The sequence below is a fragment of the Diadema antillarum genome, unplaced genomic scaffold, assembly GCF_040938485.1.
Source record: "Diadema antillarum isolate AM-2024a unplaced genomic scaffold, OU_Dant_1.0 scf00000052, whole genome shotgun sequence".
Lineage (NCBI taxonomy): Eukaryota > Metazoa > Echinodermata > Echinoidea > Diadematoida > Diadematidae > Diadema > Diadema antillarum.
Window position 1 is genome coordinate 65,526 of NW_027270941.1, and position 13,209 is coordinate 78,734.

The 13,209-nt window shown below is 38.5% G+C and overlaps 1 protein-coding gene across 1 annotated transcript in view; it reads left to right on the forward strand.

The window, feature by feature from the left end:
- LOC139715597 (PCI domain-containing protein 2-like) overlaps positions 1-13,209 on the forward strand; it is a 53,870-nt gene that overhangs the window by 13,275 nt on the left and 27,386 nt on the right. Inside the window, exons 6-7 of the mRNA XM_071627158.1 lie at positions 2,262-2,316; positions 3,483-3,586. Coding sequence (XP_071483259.1) covers positions 2,262-2,316; positions 3,483-3,586 — 159 coding nt within the window. The remainder of the gene's footprint in view (positions 1-2,261; positions 2,317-3,482; positions 3,587-13,209) is intronic.

Genomic DNA, 13,209 nt, shown 5'->3' on the forward strand with positions numbered 1-13,209 from the left:
TCTCCGGCGCAATCAACCAAGGAAGCGAAACTCTCCTCAGCGATGCGATGACTCGTATCAGGGATGCTGGGTAGAGCGCCAGGTGATTGTAGTGACTCGTGTACAGCCGCAACTTAATGTATATAATGTAGGAAACTGCGGGATCCCTGTAATAGGTGCACCATACCTGCAACGCCATGTGCTACTTCGACAGGTTGAACCAGCAGTGACGTATTGTCATATCTGTCATGTGGTCTGCGAGAAGACTTACGATAAGGGTATCTGCTGCACCAAGTGGGACGGCGCAAGGAATTCTCCGGAGACGCTATGGTTGGAGTGCAGGACGGGAACCCCTAGCGGAAGGCGCAACGACTTATGACGCTACAGTGTTCTATTTGTCTTTAAAATGTGGACTGCTATTAAGAGAGCTTTGTTTATTTTGTGTGTGTGTGTGTGTGTGTGTGTAAATACGTGTAAATACAATGTAAACTATCGGAAAAGCTATACTTTTGGAAGGTAACTTCTGCGTTCGTTGTTTAAGCTAGGTGGGAGACAATGATGCATAGGCCTAGTGATAAATACCTCGCTTGTTCAGTAATGATGCGGTTTTCACATTTTTTTTGTGTTTATTAAGTTATGTAAATACATGTAAATGCAAAGTTGCGAACCAGTGTTTCGCGTATGTATGTCATACACTTGGTTGTTTTAGCGTGTAAGAATAGGTAAATGTGCTTACGCTAATCTGTGAAGTTTTTTTTAAAAATGTTCTAGCGTTTATTGTTTATGTTTCTGTTTGTGTGGGATACGGGATTGTAGTATCCGGTTTCGGTCATTTCATTATTTATGTAAAGCCCGAGTTGCCCTAGTCAAGGGACTGACTAGTCTTAGGGAGGGGCTGTGTAATGAAATGAGGTTAGAGCACTGAAGTTGGTGTCTCTGGTACGTCTGGGTAGGACGTAGGGGGCGTGCGGTGACCCCATGACCGTATGAGTTTCGATGGGGGTCACGGGTCGCACGTGGTTATACTCTCGCTCGGGTAGAAGGAGCGAGGAGTGGTGAGCTGACGCTCGTCGGGGGCGGACGTGTCCGCGGAGTCCCCCCGTGGTTTTGTAGTGTATTGTACACTAAAGTCTTGTAACGCTGTGTGTATCGGCCATTCGTGCGGCGATACAGTGGTGCATCGTGTCAGGCGACTGGTCCTGACGGGTAGCCGGATTGGCGAGTACGGTAATAAAGTTCTTCTTCGCACGCACTTCGATTGTCATCTCGGTGACTTATTGATGCTTTCTCTACGTGATGATGCGATATGATGTGATCCTTGTGAGTCTGCGTGAGGTGTCCGCGAACTTACCCAAAAAAGATCCCACACAATAACTGGAGAAATCCGGTTATATTACAGTATATATACATTGTACAGTATCCAATGTTCATAGCCCATTTGCAGCTATCATTGACCAATCATAAATGACACTGGCGTATGGCATCACTATATTGCATTCATTTTCTACTGCTGCATTTGAAATTGAGGAAGGAGAGTGTACCTGCCCTTAACAAATCACAATCCGATTCATTTGAAAATTTAATTCCGTCATATCAGATACAGCAAACACAAATTGCTGGGACGGATAATCAATTTGCCATTAGACAATTTATTTCATTGTCTGGGTAATTTGTGTGTGGTTTTCTTCTTCTTTTTTTCACATTTGCATGAAATGTTCCCCTGTGCCAGGTACTATTTACTGCCTTTATGCGTGAACAATGCATAAATGAGATAATGTACCATTGGTTTATTGCTGCAATGCCAAATTAAACACGACATGAAGAGCGTGACTGATGGAACAAACTGTGCCTGCTTGTTGGGTTTGTGTGGGGGCGATGTAAGGAGATTTTGCATAATGCATCATGAAATTGTCAAACATTACATGAGCGAGTAGGTGGGTATGCACTCAGAAATGCATTCCTGTTTTTCAAGTTGAATGTTCAAGTTTTTTTGGATTAAGAATTGTTGAAAAGTAAGCTTGTTGTATATTCCATCTAGGATGAAAAAAAAAACCAACAACAACATGAAAGGTTAGGCGTAGGTGAGGTGTTTGAATTATTGTATTTTTTGTTCTCTCCAGTATGAATTTTTTTTTAGATTAATGTTAGAATATATATGTGAAATGTGTGATTCTCATGGACATGGCTGCCCTGTTTATTGACATTCATTCCAAACGTGTTAGAGCAAGAAATGTATCGGATAGTTTGAATATCATGTTTTATATTTTTCTTCTTTGCCAAAGGGCTTTACCTGTTCTGTATGTTGTCATCGTGGACCTTCGGATCTTTGCGAATCGAGTGAGTACCAAAGAATAGTGATGAAGTCATGTTTTTCAGGAAGCTGTTCTCCCAAGCAGGGATAATTTTTTCTTTCTTCCTTCCTGTATCACTCTCCCTCCTTTTTTTTTCTCTCTCTCTCTCTTTCTTGTTTTTTTTTTCTCTCTGTGGCCTTGTGTATATGTGTGTGTGTTTGTGTGTGTTTGTGTGTGTGTGATTTTTGCTTTGTTTTGACCTTTTACTAAACATATCATTGTGCATCATTCTGATTATATTTGTGTGCAATGCAAAATCATCTTTCACCCTGGTTCTCTTCCTGAACCCTTCCACCCTACTCATCCCTTACCCAATTCCATCCCTTATCCCATTCCTTCCCTTACCCCTTTCCTTCCCATACCCCTTTCCTTCCCTTACCCCTTTCCTTCACCCTCCTCCCCTTTGCTACTCTTCCCTTACCCCTCACACCAACCCTTCATGCCTATCCTCCTGCTATCCATGTCCATTCCCCCACCCCTGTCCATTCATTACCTCTCATCTACTGCTCTCTCCTTCTGCTTTATACCCCCTCCCCACCCCTGTCCATTAAACACTCTTTCAAAACCTCTCTTCTTTTATTCTTTGGTACCCCTCTGTCCTACGCTTCTGGCCTGTCCTTGCTCTATCCCTGTTCATTCCCTACACCCCTCTACTGCTCTCTCCTTCCAGTTTTCTACTTACCCCACCCCTCTCTATTACCCCTCTTCCCATACCATTCCTATTTTACTCTCCCCTACCACTCTCTCCCATTCTTGCCCTGTACCTCTGCCTACCCCTGTCCCGTATCCTCATTCTCTTCCCCCCTTCTACCACTCTCCCTGCTTTCCAACCCCTCCCATACCCCTCCCTTACCCCCATCCCTATCTTACCACCATCCCTCATCCTACACCCCTCACCCTTTCCGTACATCAACCTCTCTCGCCCCACACTTTCTAATCAAGTTTAGAATCAATCATCTATAGGTGACTCTTTTCTTTTTCCTTTTTGATGCCCCATGCTTCATCACACGTGACTGAATAGTTCATCAAAATTATTTCATGGTGCGATGTGAGTGTTGTGGAAAGAAAAATAATAAAAGACCCTCCGGCCCCCTCGCATCTCGTGTCATCATGGTGCATTACTTCTTCTTTTTTTTCTCCCCCATTGTGCAGGCCGAATCGCAGCTGACTAAGAAAGGGAAGGGTAAGCCAGGGGAGCTCCTGGAGAAAGCTGCCGATACCATGATGGCTTGTTTCAGAACCTGTGCGGCCGACGGGTGAGCCCCCGTTTTCGCTCCTCTCCTCACGTTTCAGCAAGACGTGGGAAATTAGAGTCTAATTTGTGCCTTTCACCTGTGGGGGTTTTATAGAATTGGGGGGGGGGGAGAGAAAACAAGGGCAATTACATATTTATCTACTCCAGCATCCACTTTTTCATTTGTGATATAGATTTTTGTTGAGTTCAAATATATTGTTCATGTTCAAATGTATTGGAGCTATGTGTGAGCTGAGTACCGTTTACTGTTTTGTTCTATATTGCTCTATGTTGTTGGACATTTCACTGACAATCTAATGTATTTCTGCCGTATTTTCTTTCTCATATTCTCCTGTTTCTGCTAACCTTTCCTTTTGTTTTTGTTTTTTGTTGTTTTTTTCTCTCTTTCTCTCTTTCTCTCTTACCATCCCTCTATTTCTAAGGTACTTTTAGTCATTGGTATTAACCTTCTTCTATCTATCCATTAATCCATCTATCCATGTACAAATTCGTTTATTTATCTATCTATCCATCCATCTATCTATCTGTCTACCTAACTGTCAGTTTTGATGACTTGATCTAAATACCAACCTACATTATCAGTTCTTTCTCTTTATTTATTATGTTCTCTAAAAGATACATTTTATCCAGTACAATATGCATCCAGTCATACATTCATTCATCCATACATTTATACATTCATTCATTCATTTCATCCATGCATTCATACATGTATTCATTCATCCATACATTCATTCATTCATCCATACATTCATTCATTCATTCATTCATTCATTCATTCATTCATCCATACATTCATTCATTCTTTCATCCATTCATATATTAATTCATTCTTCATTCATTCATTTTTTCATTCTCAACATACACATGATCCATCCATTGTCATTCCTTTGGCTTTGATGAAACAATTGTGTGTTCTCCTTGCTGTGACTGTTGGTAATGTCATGCGTGTATTGTACTCTGAATATTTTCCCTTGGTGTCAACCCTCAATTTATCAATATCATACATCTCTCATGGTTGAATTCTGCATGAATTAATTTCCTCATCAAGTAACTGACCGTGGGTTGTTATTTTTTCTCTGATCAAAGTGATACTGATATGAAGTGTCCCACATCATAAATATGCATATTCTTTGATGGTGTTCACTATGCTCTAAGATGACTGTCTTGGTCTTCAGGTAGAGATACAAGAGAAAAAAATCCCCCATTTACCTGGATGAACATTCAAACACAGGTCTCAGACATTTAATGGGCAAGTGCTCTTCAGTTCTACTTGCCCTACTGTGAATTTTCATCGCGCAGGGCAATTAAATTTGTAATACTCTATGTTGTTTTCCCCCTCAGTCCCTGTATATTATGTTATTCAAGTTTTTAGGGGGTGACTGTTTTGATATTTTACATTAAAAAAACGTATATATTCCAGGTAGAAATAGCTTATTTGCTGACACAGTGGATGGCAAGCAAGTACATGTGAAGTGCTGTCCTAGTAACACATTTGGATGGTTCAATATACACTGTAGGTCATTCCCTTCTATCACATGTCATTGGTAGGAAGTCAATGTACAGCATCTCTGGACATTCAAGGTTCTTGCGTTCATTGTTGGGAGTTCACACTCCAGTGATTGTCACGTTGTTACCCTTAAAGGGAGAGTTCACACTCCAGTGATTGTCACGTTGTTACCCTTAAAGGGAGAGTTCACAATCCAGTGATTGTCACGTTGTTACCTTTAAAGGGGAGTTCACACTCCATGGAATGTCATGTCGTTATCCTTAAAGGGGGAGTTTACACTCCATTAATTGTCATGTTGATACCCTTAAAGGAGAAGTTCACACTTTAATGATTGCCACATTGATACCCTTAAAGGGAGAGTTCGCACTCCATTAATTGTAACGTTGATACCCTTATAGGGGAAGCTCACACTCCAGAGATTGTAATGTCGTTAACCTTAAAGGGGGAGTTCACACTCCATTAATTGTTGTGTCGATACCCTTATAGGGGAAATTTACACTCCACTGATTGTCCAGTTGCTACCCTTAAAGGGAGTTCATACACCAGTGACTGCTAAAGGGAAACTCCACCTGGAACTTCCAAGCTGAATGGATAGATGGTGTAAATGTTAAGCAGACAGAATAGGATCATGATGATCAAGTAAAAAACAAGAAAGTTGTATACTGTTACAACTGCACGCATTTTACCAAAACCAGTCCAAGTCATGTAATATGCAGATTACATGGATTTTCTAGTAATTATGTCATTGCCTCATTTTTCCCCATATAATTGGTTTTTATGCCTTACATTTTTATTTTTGGTCAAAGATGTAGGTAATACATAGGCCTTTAGATAAGATAATTGCTAAATCATTACAAATCTAAATTAGGATGATAAAAATTGTGTCATTTCTTGCTCTAGATTTCATTTTAGAATTTTTAGATTTGTCGGTATGCTTTTGGAACACTGATAAGGGGATGACATTTGCAAGTGGTGGAGATTTCTATTTTTATGAAAACGTGTGATATATTAGATTCTCTTCCAATTTTCTTTCTTTTACCTGTAATGTATTCTTCAAATGATTGCTTTTACTCTGTGTACTGGATTTTGACTTTGAACATGGAGATAGCAGGGTTTTACTTTAATCCCAGCTGTCATCTTTCTGTCCGTTATCTTGGTATAATGTTGACCTGCAAAGGTTCCAGTCCAGGTTATCTTCCCATTGTTTTAATTCATGTGACACATCAAACTTGAATTGTGTGCACAAATGAGCCCATTGTTTTAGGGCATGGTCCTCCCAAACTAATTGGTTCTGAAAGTGGAGAAATCCTTGAGCTAGCTCATAAAGGAATTAATCATCTTTTGCTTCTAGGGGAAACAAAATTGCATTTATTCAATTTTTGTGAGGGAATGAAGTCAGATTGAGCCAACAGAATGGTAGGAGTATCACCCACTTTGCATGTGAAATGAGAAAATTATGGTATTCTAAGTTTAAAATATATTCCACACAATGGTGCTGTTTGGTCGAAACCACATAAAAATTGGAAACAGCAGAGACGTCATTACCTCACATTTTTCCCATACAGAGAAATTATGTAAAAGAAAATGATGTTTTCGGTCAGTAATCAGGCAAATGCATAAAAAAACGGTAACAAGGCATTGTCGCTACATAGATTGTTAGTAGATTACAATAGATACAAAAGATATAATTCATTCTTTGTAGCAAATACCACACCTCTTCCCTAGCAAGTCACTGCTGCTTGGTTGTTATAAGAATACAAGTCAATCATTTGATTACATAGAATTCAACTTTATTCAATGGAATTTTCTTTTTAAAAAATAGATGAAATTTTGTGAAGATTTCTGCTTAAGTTGATTGGGGAATTATGAGATGATGATGTCATCACTTCCAATTTACATATAAGATATATATGTGAAACTTTTAAATCAAATGATTTTCTCCTTTCAAGTTAGATTTCAATTAATGCCATTCTGAATTTTACAGATTTTGCAGATTTGTCAAAATTGGCTTGGAACGTGCAGGGTAATTCCATCGTGAATATACTGGATGATCCTTTAATGAATGACGTATTTCACAGAGCCCATGTTACAGCATGAAAATCTCACCTTTTTTTCTACTAAGAGGATGACGTCTGCTACCTACATAGATAAAAAGTGTGTTGGAGGTAGAGCGTGGTAAAGTGGGGATACTCCATGTGCATGCACCCATGCCTGATGAAGAGGAGAGGACGAAAATGCCGTTAGCAGACTTCAGTCTAAAGCAATTTGCCAGTTCCGCGAGAATCCCTGTGCACTTTTGCTGTCATTTTGTTAACCCAGAAATCGATTGGCAGGCGGGTTGTTTCCTCGGCGAAGAGAGGCTGCACATACCGACTCATAACAAAACAGAAAAGAAATTGAGGGGGGGGGGGATCCGAAACCTGAAGTGATGATAATGCAAAGGGGGGATAAAGCATGCAGAGTACCTTAACACACATGCCGTCCTTCCAAGCTGTATGGACTAGAAATAAGGAGATGCCTTGAAGTCAGGTGTTATGCTGCGTATATGTTAATTTATGTTCTTCTTCTAACCCCTTTCCTTTTTCTTAATATGTTCCCCCCTCCCCCCTCTCACCAAGGTTGAATGCTTCTTTGGAAGGTGAAACCTACAACACCTGAAGCGACCACATGTAATCCACATTTTCAATCATTCTCATTTCCCCCTACTGAGGTCAATGACTGAGCTTTAGCTGCTAGTCTTCACCAAATAGACCTCAATTTGAAATTTTTATTTTTTCCATTTACATGACAGGCCTAATTTATATGTTGTCAAATTCTATTTGTGTATTTGTTGAATCGTTTTTACTAGTTCCTACCTTATATAACTGTTGTGCTCAAAATTTGTCAGTGTTCATACACATCTTCACTAAAGAGCAACTTTTCTTTTTTCTAGCCCAATCAGTTTTATTTCCATATTTCAATGAAAATTGTGTGTTTTTCCTTTTTTAATAGAGCTATAGCCCTCATTAACTTGCCCTCATGATTTTCACAAGATGTTGGCAGAAGACTATATATCTTATCAATGTGTAATACCCAAGTTGACTTGAAGATGTATGTATGTCAGGGTTTGGTTAAGAGCATGATAATAATGATGAGCACATGTAAATTTAATGTCGTAGTCTTACCTCTGCTATTTAGGTAGCATCTTGGAAAGCTAGGAATGAACTTGCCTTGGTGTGCCAAATTCAAAGGTAGTGATTAGTGCATTAGGTGTAACAATTTTTCAGTGTCAGATTGCCAGATGATGAAACCGTTGCTCAGTGGAAATTTGCGGTCATGAAGTCAGCTAGCGTGTGGAGGTATGCATCATATAGGCCTTCCTTATTTAGACTGTGAATGACTTTAATCACCATTTCCACAAAGTGGGTCACCAATTAGTGTAATTATTTGTATTTAAGCAGGGGGGGGGGGGTGAGCAAAGTGAAGGAAGTGTTTGACTACAGTTTAGAAAACAGCCCACAGTTTAGTTTAACTAGGTTCCAATTAACCAATCGGGATCATATTTTTATCTGATTACTTTGAGTCATATTCATGTTTCAAGTTTAAACTTTGTACATGTGTTAGGATTCTGTCACAACCAACCAATAAGATGTGAGGATTTTTTTCTGAGACTCCTTCCTTGCAATGTCAGCTCCATGATTTGTTGCTGCAGTTTTGTGCTTTTCCTCGACGATAAGCTTTCGCGAGCAGAATCGTGGTCACGATTTGCCTACATCTGAAGAGCACTATCATGCAGGGTAATCTAGGAAAGCTGTGAAACATGCTCTGTTTGTGTAAATAGTCATTAATCCTGGTTGCCCTCGGTTACCTCGCATCTGATTTTGATTCCGTGACCTCTTTCTCTTTTAGAATGAGTCAGACGGGGAATATATAAGCCTTTCTGCCGACCATGCCAGGCCAGGCTGCACCAGTTCAACTGGTTGAGACTGGTTTTAAATCCGAAAAAAGGAGAGATAAAAAAAAAACGTCCTAACTTGCCTGATAGGCATCACCCAGATAGCCAATATTCGGGAATAACTGGCAAGAAAGTTGTAGGGAGTGTCACGGACGACGTACCCCGTGTGCACACCACTTGGTGATAGGCAAAGCAATTCCCTCTCGTTACGTCCATTTCCTCCCCAAAGTCCAGGCGCGTTTGCGAGTCCATAATCGCGTTAGCCTACTCATGTTTTTGCCTGGAAAGTGTCTCTAGCAAGGGCTGCTGGAGCTGTTGGTTGAGCATCGTGTGAGTCAAAACGTGTTTGACTCTGCGTCATGTTGGTCTTCTCAACTCCAATTATTGCCGTGTTAGGACCCAAGAAGATTATATGTTTCATCTTAAATCAATTAATCTTTACATTTGCATTGTACAGAGTTAAGCCATCGTATTCAAGTACTTTGTATGTTTTCTAGAGGAAAAAAAACTACATGGATAAATGATTTTTTTTCTCAACTGTGTGACCAACTGAATCAATCAAAAAGTTAATCCTCAAACAGCCTTAATCTTGCCGACTATCTTGAAACATTGGCACAAAGATTTAAAGCTGAAAAAAAAAGAAGAAAAATCAAGAATGGAAAAGAAAAAACAACAACCCAAAGAGCATGAGAGCAAACACAAAACCAAAGTAGAAAAATTTAGTTAGCTTGATGATAGAGGAGACATGTTGGTATAATGGAAACTATGAACAAAGGAGAGAATCACAGAGAGAAACAATAGAGGGCGCCAGCAGTGATGAAAAACTCAGAAATGGGTCAGACCAAATGCTGCATACATCTTACAGGATATCCCAAGGAACTTGGAAGACAATTTTGTGAGAGGTTGAATTCACGATGGAGAGCCTCATTAATGAATTGAGAGAACGTTTTTATCGCTTTTCAAAAAAGAAGTCATCAATTTCTGATGGAAGAGACCATGTGCAACACATTTGGGTTATGAGAGGCAATATATTTTGCCAGTAGTCAATTTCGTTAACATCAGTCTGCCTGTTAAATTTGCACATATACACACACACACACACACACAAAAAAAACACTGTGAAATACAATGTATACAAAATGTACAATATTCTGTTAATTGGTGGACAAATCTACAGATAGATGGACGAGTGGATAGAGATAAAAAGTTGGATGGCAAAAGCCAAATTAAATGGAACGTTTGTCATTTTCCTGTAGCATTACAAAAGACTCTTCCTTCAGAGAGGATATTGAGGAGAGACAAAAAGAGAGAGACACAGACAGATAGACAAACAGTCAGACAGACAAACAGACATACAAACAGACAGACAGACACACAAATGGACAGACAAATAAGTCAATTTTGAAAGGCCAAAGTGAATGGAATGTCGTACATTTCCCCGCGTGACTGCAGAAAGGACTTTACCTTCAGGGAGAATGAGGAGATGGGTTGCACACAAACAGACAGACAGACAAGCAAACAGACAAACAGACAGATAGATGGACAGAGAGAAAGGTGAAATGACTAAATGCAAATTGAATGGAATGTTGTGCATTTCTCTTCATATCATCAATAAGCACTTCTTCTTCGGTGGTGACAACTCTCGAGTGCCCCAAGAGTCCAAAACATATGCGCTCCTGGAGCCATGTCCGAGATTCTCAGATTGATAACCGCGATCCAGCTCTAATTCAATGCGGGCAGCAGATAACTTCAAATTTCCAGGCAATGTAGGTTCATCCAACAGAGACAAACCTTTGCTCACGATAAGATTCCTGGCTCTTATCAGTGCTGCAAGACTGTCGAGATGTAATGGCACATGCATTTTTGGAGGGTCCCTGCTGTCAAAACTCAAGATTTTTCATATTATCTTGAAGTCCGTTTACACTAGTTACTGAATAATTTTGTCCCCATGAGATGCACAGTGATTTGCACAGCTGTTTTGCAATTGAAATTTAAAAATCTTCGCTCCTTTTTTCCTATTTCTCTTTTTCTCTCTCTTTTTCTCACCATATACACTGTGTGTATGTTATATGTATAATAATGTCATAATAGAGGAATACATTAAATGCCAGTTGCCTTGATTTTAATTCAAAATTCGGATTTTGAATTGAAATCAAGGCAATTGGCATTTAATGCATTCCTCTATTGTGACATTATTATTGCTATTTCTAGTACTGCCAATACGCGGAGCAACTACAATATATATATATATATATATATATATATGGGCAAGTCCAAGATAACGCGCACGTTACGTATGGGACATTCAGAGACTTTTATGACCTGAAAAATAGTGTTAATGGCCTTTGATCATATTGAACTTCATCATGGTGATTGATATCTAGGAGAAGTATAATCATGTAAAAAATTGAGAAAAATTACCTTGACAATTATATTCTAGAAGAGAAAATATGTGCTGTTACGTATGGGACCAGAAAAATTTTGTTTTTTTGAACATTTTTTTCAACCTCAAAACTCTCTGAAAGTATATCATTCTACAACTTGTAACTCACTGTGATGAAAGTCACAACACTCAAGATTATCACAGGTAAGTTTCATGTCATTAGGCAAAAAGCTCTAATTACAGGTTCTAATTACAGACAGACATGACGCGTTACGTATGGGACAGTTACGTATGGGACAGTTTGTCCCCCATTCATTTAGTGTGTGAAGAACCATGTTTATGGGTATTTTGCATAATTATTGAAGTAAAATCAGTTGAAACTACTCAAATACTGATCCAGATTGTCAAGGAAACAATATTCCCCAAATATTCACCATCATAATCATATTCAATCATATTTTTATATATTTATGACCAACCTGGGTATGCATGCCCTTTGTCCCCCATTCGTTTAGTGTGTGGAGAACCATGTTTATGGGTATTTTGCAAAATAATTTTGCAAAATACCCATAAACAAATTTTTGCATAATTATTGAGGTGGAATCAGTTGAAATTACTCAAATACTGATCCAGATTGACAAGGGAACAATATTCCCCAGATATTTACCATCATAATCACATTTAATCATATTCTATATTTTTATGACCAACCTTTAGTATGTATGCCCTATTTTTATCAGGATAGTTACAACTGAAAAATTGAATAGTTTAAAGTGTTTACTTCCTATGATGAAGGGCAGTTTGCCATTCAGTTTCAATAAAAATCAACTTGACACAAGAAATATCAAGTTTAATAAATAAGCAATACCTGCTGCATGGAACCCCAGTGATCGAGTAGATTATGATGTCTGTCTAGCAGTCAGGTCATTGATTCGAGTCACACCTCAGTATGTATACCCATGAATTTTGTTGTGGCTACTATTGAAAACTGAATAAGGACAATTTGTGTATCACTTGCAATAAATAAAAAAATCATTTTACTTTATTTTTTTTACGACCATTTCAAATTCGAACTCCATACATAAACTTTGAATTCCTCTAGTCTTACGATTGTATGCTCTTAAGTAATTCATATAATTGGTTTCCAATCATCTCATTAAATGTTGAAAACTGAATCCTCATTTCTACAAAAAACTATACCATCCCTTTAATGCTGATTTTTCATTGTGTATTTTGCCATTTTCCCCTCCCCCTTTCTGAAAATTGTTCAGTCAAGTTCATGTATTGTTTCAAGTGTCTATAACTCAAAAAGTAGCTACAATGTTGGGATGCTTTCTTCAGGATGATTGACCATATGTGTACTGAGAGACCTTCCCAGCTAGCTACATGCATTCACATGCAATATGTATGAGGATGTCCCATACGTAACGCATTTGTCCCATACGCAACATTATTTCAATGCCTAATAAAAAATGTTTCTTTTACTTTTTTTTCTTTTTTCTCTGGTATTTAATTTCTCTAAACAATAAATTAGAACTTTCCAAAAGGGCATTAAAATAACCTTAGCAATTTCAGAAAAAACCTAAAAAAATGACCTCATTTTGTTACGTATGGGACACCTCATGATAGGACACGAGCTAATTTGCATAATCATTTGCATAATCCCTAAATTTTCATACCAAGTTAAACTATGTGATGAACTTCTTATGTCCACATATAAATCAAATATCATTTGCTTTCCTTTGAATTAATATGAATTTTTATAAATGTCCCATACGTAACGCTGTGTTTCACATT